An 8,463-nucleotide genomic window follows, 5' to 3' on the forward strand; every position below is an offset into this window, starting at 1 on the left:
TTAACATGTCATAATTGATCGGAAGCTTGGGGTGGATATCTCTTCAAATGTGCAAGTGATTCTGCCACCATCATGGTTTTCACTGTTATATGTGCTGCTGTGCATAGTCAATTGGATACAAATTGGAATGAAAAAGACTCTTGGATGCTTTGACTAATTATCCAAATATGTTTCTTATTGCTTGTAGTGCAAACAATTGTGTTACAATTTCATTATTTAGTTTGTATTTTAAAACATGTTGCCTCACATTTGTTTTGAGTGTATTTTTATATCTATACTTTTCCAAATGTATTAGAAATCTATTGCTTTTAAACTATCTACTGCAATTGTTCTACTTGTCTGTGCTCTCCTCCCACTGTTTGTTTTTTGGTTAATGAGTTAATTGCACCTGTAAGGTGTTCTCTAGTTCACACAGTCTGGAGTTGAAAGTTGTGTTTGTGGTTATCCATCAGCTAGCAACAGATGGAGTAGCTGCACTTGGTGAGGCGCCAGCATCCAATTGGCTTGGTGGCAGTGAGGCGGAATAGAGATGAGTGACAGCCAGTGAGGAGGAGGAGATGGAAAGAGAGGGCTGTCATTAACTAGCCTGATGGGCCACTGACATGCTAATAACCTCTGCCTTGATTTATCATCACATCAGACTAGCGTTTGATGCCCTCAGAAGCACCTGGTGCTGTGGTCTGTACTAAAGCCGTCTCAATGTGCCATGCTCCGAGTTAATAATTTTTACTGCTGCACATGAGCTATTTTGTAACAGCCCTATCATGGCTTTATGAAAAGTCACAGATTGCAAACCCATAAAGATGAGTTTAAAGAGTTGTTTTAATGTTGATTTGCTAGTTCATGTGAAAGTGGACAGTGCAGGAAGGTGGGGGTGAGTCCTTGCCTCTCACTCACCCCTGGGAGGGGCTGCGATGTGCCTCGACCTGCCCAACACACCTGTCTTCCTTTCCTTAGATCATCTCGACTTCCTCCACGCATGAGTTGCACTTGGCCGGCGTGGAAAAAATGTGGACCGGCTCTCGCCTCTCTTTTCCCCTGGCACTTTGAAGCCTAAAGTGTGATTGCTCTTGGATCGTGGCCGCTTTCCCTTGAACGTTTTGTCATGAAAAGCAGGTTGGGCTCTCAGCTTTATCCCATAGCCAGTGATCCAGGACTAAACCAATCAGCCTGCTCTCTGCAGGATACTCTTAGCAACCAGAGAGAGTGAGGCATCGAGCAGATAGGGGCTTCCTCTGCTCTAAAACACATGTCCCTTTGTCTTCCCTGGATGTGACAAACACATCCATCACAATCATTTAATAACAGACAGAATTCAATTGTACTGCCATGCTTTGATTTAAAGTTCAAGTTGGTCAATGAGAGTAAGTGCAACCACAAGCAACCGATGATGAGATAACCTTGCTGTGATTTCATATGGCATTTTTTTTGACAATTTGAAATGAATCGGAAGTAAAAATGTGGAGTTTAGGTTGACCCTGTCTGAAAAATCTGCCGGGCAATCTGAAAAGTCATTAGCAACCCTTAAGCTTCCCTTAAGCTTCACTTATGCTCTCATTAAAAGTTGATCTTATCAGTGTTCTTTGCTGCTTATTACAGACTGCAAATGACACCAGCCATATGCACAGTCCCATGACACCAACGAACATCATCCATCTTCACAAGGCATTTGGCAGAACTTTAGTCTGATGTTTTGAAGTGTCATTCTAATGACTGTGCGTTGTTCCCAATCTCTGTCATCTAAGGTCCTGTACTAACACATCCACAGTTAAATCTGATAGTTGAGCCAGTTTCAAAGGTCCTTTAAAAATAACATTGAAGGCTTTTGTTATGTATGGTAAATGTATTGCCAAACACTGCACTAACCTAAAGAGCTGCTCTTTGTGTTGGTCTTATACTGCAGAGTATTGGCATTTCTCATTCCAACATTCCTTGTGTTGCTTCTCTTGTCTTCTATCCCTTTACATTTACATTTGTAAACCATATATACGATCTCAAACAAGCCCATTTCAAACTAAAGTTGGTCATGGAAAATGAGGCACAACAACGTTGGTGTTTTTTTTTAAATCCATGGAGAATGTGTATTTTGCCCCCAATGTTGAATGCCCACTAATGATGCTGTGATATTTATTTAAGCCTACTGTGGATTTCACAGGCTGCCATGTGATCCAGGGACCTGGGAATACCTGAGAGACCAGTGAAGACTGGAGTGAGCCACTGCCATTGTTGTCCTAATGCCTCCTTCAATTATCCACAAGCAGCTCATTTGTACACGAGCCCCTTAGTGATGGCTAAACCACCCTGCTGGTTTTTCACCAATTTCTCCCCTGATTAGCTGGATCAATGGGCATTAGAGGAACCCGGGACAGACCAAACACAGCACTTTCAGACATCCCAGAAATCCCTCTGTCTACCTGTGTGCCAAGGACAAATGGAACAGAGATGACCATTCAGTATTCAGTGCTAACCCACAAACAATGTTTATTTACCCACCCTTCAAACTAGACACTTTTAATCTAGTTTTCTTTTTTCTTTAGAAATGGCAAAGCCAAGAAATGACTGGAGAAATGGCAAAGCCAAGAAATGACTGGGGGCTGCTGGAGCAGAGTGAACATTGATGCCTCATTGTCACACGCACCAATAAACATGCTCACAGATTCATCTTAACATAGAGATTGTCCAGGCATTTCTGATGTTTGTCTATTGACCTCTATACCTGTGCATCGGCTTTATTAAGTGTTTGAACAGGTGTGGATGAAAGCCCCACTGGAGAGGAGAGAGAGGTGCTGTCCTCTGACTAGACAGTGATTCACCTTCCCCTGGTTTTGGGAGCATGGCTTTGGCCAGATGTCTCCTGCTGATGTTCTGGAACTGATCAAAGGTATGCAGTTCAAACCGCCAGTCTGTGGTGACAACCATGACAGTGGCGTGTTCTAGCCGCCGTCTGATCCGATAAGCATTTAGCGGGGTGTGTTAGGTGATGCGTATCTCCGGATTAATTGACACACCTGTGTTTCATTCACATCGTAGACAGTCAGTCCCCATCATGATCAACTCATCAGAGATCCTTCAACACTGGGGCCACAGCTGAGCTGCTTGGGAAAGGTGTGGATGATCTTTAAGAGTATGCACAGCAACGTGAGTTGACTATGTGAGAGAAAGAGTGTGTGTCTCTCTGTCTGTGTGCGTGCGTGCGTGTATGAGAGAGAGTGTGTGTGTGAAAGTATGAGACCTAGCTATTGTCTATACGTTTTGTAGTGGATACGTGGAGCTCTTATGTGAGAGAATGTTCTCTCTCTCTGTCACGGTCTGTTGGAGTACAGTGCTGTATTACCTTCCTTCCAGCATGTGTGTGGATTTACTTTGAGGCCCCGTACTAAGCTGTGATTTAGGACAGTTTACCTGATGACATGAAAGAGGGATTGAGTAACTCTAACTTATTACACAGTAACAAAACCTGCTTGCATCTGTGTATAACACTGGTAATAGCTTTTTATAGGTTTATTTGATTTTATTTAAATGTATTTCAACTTGGAAAATCCCATTGAACCCAAGGGAACCCTGCAAACAATCATACAAATTCACAATGTTTACAATTCCAACGCTTGCGGTGATCATTATTCCCATTAATTCACTATTGATTGGAATCTCTATGTCAATGTGTTTGTTATAGTCTTTATGTTAGGATTGTGTATATTACTTGGAGAGAAAGAGGAGACATTTGAATAAAAAATAAAAATCTGTGTGACATGAAATAGGTGCAAATTCCAAAAGCTCAATCTGTTTTCAAAGGCCAAGGAGCCCTGACCCACAGCCATTGTCAGTGAACTCTGTCTTCAGCCCGAAGACCAAACAATACCTTCTATTTGAACAGGTGATCCTATTTTAGATGGAAGACTAGTAGAGACTAGATGGGACCACTTTAGTCATTAAATGACAGCATTTCCATTGTTTTTGTTGAACGTTTCATTTGAAAGATTAGACCGAGCTATTAGGAAAGCAATTATTTTTAATTGCATACATTTCTGGAGTGTATAATGACTGCATTTAGTGTATCTTTTAATTTTTTTAATTTTACCTTTATTTTACTAGGCAAGTCAGTTCTGACATCCAAAATGAACATCAGATCAGGAAATAAGTGTTAGGTAAACATTTTCGATCCAGCTAATTGTCATCATTCAACTTCATGTCAATTAGGTGGTGTAATTAGCGTGAACTTGTTTACCTTGGCAACAGTGGCTCTGTGTTTGGCACCTTTGAGCCTGTTTTCATCATCTCCGAAGGGCTGTAACAGTTTGTCATCGGAATCCTTTCTTCTTCTTCTGCTTGACAACTATTAATTGAAAGGCGAGCGATATTCTCAAATATTTGTGGTGTACGTGTTCAACTGAACGTTCAAGCTTTGGTTTTTTTAATGTCATTTCCACACTTTGATGTCTGATCCATCACTTTGATTGAAATTTATGAAGCTAAAAGATGTCTTAACTTGTTCTAAGTAAACCTCAGACACCAAATCCATGCAGAGTGCAACATTAAATGGAGAGTGGAAGGTGCTGCTATAATGTAAGTTGAATGCAAAACATTGTATGGGATTGGTGTGTTGAAGAAGATAAAGTGTACATTGTGTTTCTAAATGGACTTTGATTGAATGATACCGTGGTGTGAAAATCTACCTGGAGATGGACCATGGGTCAGATTCACATTCCTGTCTCCATTTCTCTGAAGCCCAGCCCTCTCTCTCACACCCAGGAGTCAGTCTGGGCCCACTGTGAGTCATGTGACTGCTAAGGAAGGAGGGGGGAACAGCAGGATAGGAGAGAGAACCTCACCAGACTAAGGTGAGACCCCCTTACCTGCTGAGTGCAGTCCTCTCTCGCCTCCCCACCCGTCACCTGCATCTCACCTGAACTCCTCCTGAGTCTCCATTTCAACCTTCATCTTAGGTAGCCTTCTGGATCGAGAGTCAGTGTATGGCTGATGACTGCAATTCATACCTCAGAATTGATGGTGGAAGATTCTGTGATTCCTTTCATTCTGGATCTGGTGATGTACTTCATTAACAGCCCTATCTGATTTCACTGTGGTAAAGAAGCCTCAAGACTTGGCTCTGCTCCATCTTGTGCCAACCTCAACAAGAATGTTTAGTCTGATGTTGTGAGGTGCTCCTGAGATACGTCCCATTGTTTTGGTATCAGACTGTTCCCTTTATACCAGTGGATTGACACTTAAGACTCTGGACTCCTCTAAGAGCTTTTGGATAATGTTTGGCCCTGGGCAGCTGGTCTCCACTCTTCTACCTGCAGTCTTCCACTCCTCCGCAGCTCACTTGTTCCCTGCGTTCCCCACCAGACTGGGCTCCCCTCCACAGATCCTGATCCCTGGGCCCCTGATCAGCTATGAGTCCCTGCGGAGTTACTTGCAACCAGAGCCCTGCAAAGAGGCTCTGTTCCTGGCCACACAGGCAGCTGGGATGGGGCAGTTCACGGCCAGCATGGGTGAGTTCCAACCAACAGTCTGCCTTAGAATGTCAGAATTACTGTAACTTTGGAGAGCACATGGATATTTACATTCATGTTTGACAATTTATTACAGATACGTGTTGGCTTATCAGTTGGTAGAATTTATTTTCTCATAGAGACTCATTGAGCACTGTCTAATGGCAGTGTAAATGTTTACAAAAGATTTTCCTAACAGCTCCTAACAAACAATCAATTATCAAGCATGGTTAAAGAGGGCCTAATGAACGGCGGTGCTAATTATCCAATCTAGAGCCATTAGTTGCTTGTCAACCGTTGGCGATTGTGTAATTGGCGGTTGTGCTGTGCTTTCCAGATGAACAGAGGCCAGTGAAGCAGCGTCGTGCGCGGGCCAACTACAGCAGCTGGCAGCTGGAGGAGCTAGAGAAGACCTTTGAGAACACCCACTACCCTGACGTCTTCATGAGGGAAGCCCTGGCCCTCAGACTGGACCTCATCGAGGCCAGAGTGCAGGTACGGTCCCAACACCCTCTTCATTCCAAACCATTGTCACTAATGCATGAACTCTGATTTCTAGAAGCCATCTTTGTTTCTATCAGCTTTCATGCCACAATGTTACTGTATTATATATATATTATTTATTTATTTTACCTTTATTTTACTAGGCAAGTCAGTTAAGAACAAATTCTTATTTTCAATGACGGCCTAGGAACAGTGGGTTAACTGCCTGTTCAGGGGCAGAACGACAGATTTGTACCTTGTCAGCTCGGGGATTCGAACTTGCAATATATATTATTTGTTTATGAATACATAAAAAAACTGTTAAATCTAGTGGATACTGAAACATTTTTCGAAACTAATGTTTTGCATTGTAAGAGATTTCACTCTCTCATATACTACATATTACATTGGTTCCATTTTCACCAGGTGTGGTTTCAGAACCGCCGGGCTAAGATGCGGAGGCAGCTGAAGTTGCAGGGCCAGCTAGGAGAGCCCTTTCCCAGGAAGGACAATGCCGAGGACACAACAACAGACAAACCCAACAAGAGCTTACCGGAGCTAGAGAGCTCTGACGGCGAGCACTGGGAGAGGAGGCGGGAGAAAGGAAGCTATCCCTGGACTAAAGTACCTCGTTCTGCTGTGATGACCACCCCCATACAGGGTATTATTCAGGGGCCAGCAGGGGAATGGGAGGGGATGGAGGGGCCCAGTCCAGAAGAGTTCCGTTGCTGTAGCATTGCCAAGCTGAGGGCCAAGGCCAGGGAGCACGAGGCTGAGATCCACAGCACTGTGGCCAGGTCAGGAGGAGAAGAGACATCAGCACTGCAGACACAAACACAGAACACTGATGATAGAGAGAGCAACTGATATGGCTCTTTCTCTCTGCATGGCTTTTGCAAACAGGTCCCTAAGACCTCATCATGGTTGAGGCAACTTGCCTAAATACCCCATCCTTGGTTTTATTCATTCTGTTATTCAATGAGGATATGAACTAACATTTACAAAAGGTGCTGATTTTTTGTTTAGTATTATATAAATGTATTGTGTTTTGAAATGCCATTATTTTTCTGTACTGGACATCTTTTTCTATCAACAATCACGCTAAATGTGTATTTTAAATGCTCAGACTAGGATGAGGTGAATATATAGTATATCCATAGTAACAGCTTATAAATGTATTGTATATCCATAGTAACATCTTATAAATGTATAGTATATCCATAGCAACATCTTATAAATGTATAGAATAAACGTCTTATAAATATATAGTATATCCACAGCAACATCTTATAAATATATAGGTTATCCATAGCAACATCTTATAAATATATAGTATATCCATAGCAACATCTTATAAATATATAGGTTATCCACAGCAACATCTTATAAATATATAGGTTATCCATAGCAACATCTTATAAATATATAGTATATCCATAGCAACATCTTATAAATATATAGTATATCCATAGTAACATCATATAAATATATAGTATATCCATAATAACATCTTATAAATATATAGTATTTCCATAACAACATCTTATAAATATATAGTATACCCATAGTAACATCTTATAAATATATAGTATATCCATAGTAACATCTTAACATTTTATCCTTAATGTTTCTTTATACTTTGGCTGAACAATTTCAGTTTCTATCATTCACTGTCTTGAACTCTTGAACACATGAGACAAAGATAACATTGTTATCGTTTCACATTCCCCACTGAGGTGGTTCATTTTATTGAACCTTTATTTACCCGGGTGAGTCAATTCAGAATAAATTCTTAATTTAATACATTCATGGTTTTTCACGCCTAAATAAATCTGTACATAATACATGTAAAACTCAGATATGCAGTCCTGATCTTCATCCATCACCCCAGGGTCTTTAGATATTCTGCTGTATTGCTGGTGACTAAATGCTCTTACATTAGCCATCAGATTAGGGTCAAATTAAAACAGGAAATGCTCTGATGACTTCTCAATGATCTCATCGATGACAAGCCCAACCCTGGCCGGGGCTATCCTATTACCTTCACTGCAGACAGAGAGGCAGGATGTCTGCGTGCTGCCACAGGCCCTCGTAGGAAACAATGGAAGTGGCTGAAAAATGACTGGCCCCAATGACAGGAACGCTTTCTGAAGATTATTAAGAGGCAAATACATGTTGTTTTTTGCTGAGAAAGATTCACTTTTTACAACAGTGCTGTCATTTAAATACATCAGAGAGGCTATCACTGTTGTATTTTTTATAGGTATTGTTGAAATGTATATTAAGACGACTCACATATTGTATCGTATTGAGCTGTACCGTATATCGATGTTAAAAAAGTACAGTCGGCTAAAACATATTTACAGGATGGGACTATAAGAATAGCCTGTATCATCATTATCACTACTTTTCCAGAGGTGGCACTATTTGTCCTACTAAACTGTATTATGTTGATTTTCAGAGCATGGAAAGAGCAGCTGTTCCA

General features: G+C 41.3%; 1 protein-coding gene across 1 annotated transcript; it reads left to right on the forward strand.

Annotated features, from left to right (window-relative positions):
• Nucleotides 1-5,260: 5,260 nt before the first annotated feature.
• Nucleotides 5,261-6,845, forward strand: LOC135539161 (paired mesoderm homeobox protein 2-like). Its single transcript, XM_064965001.1, has 3 exons — nucleotides 5,261-5,495; nucleotides 5,833-5,990; nucleotides 6,405-6,845. The coding sequence occupies exons 1-3, from the start codon at nucleotides 5,261-5,263 to the stop codon at nucleotides 6,843-6,845; spliced, it is 834 nt and encodes a 277-aa protein (XP_064821073.1).
• Nucleotides 6,846-8,463: the final 1,618 nt, after the last annotated feature.

Source organism: Oncorhynchus masou, unplaced genomic scaffold, assembly GCF_036934945.1.
Source record: "Oncorhynchus masou masou isolate Uvic2021 unplaced genomic scaffold, UVic_Omas_1.1 unplaced_scaffold_3467, whole genome shotgun sequence".
Lineage (NCBI taxonomy): Eukaryota > Metazoa > Chordata > Actinopteri > Salmoniformes > Salmonidae > Oncorhynchus > Oncorhynchus masou.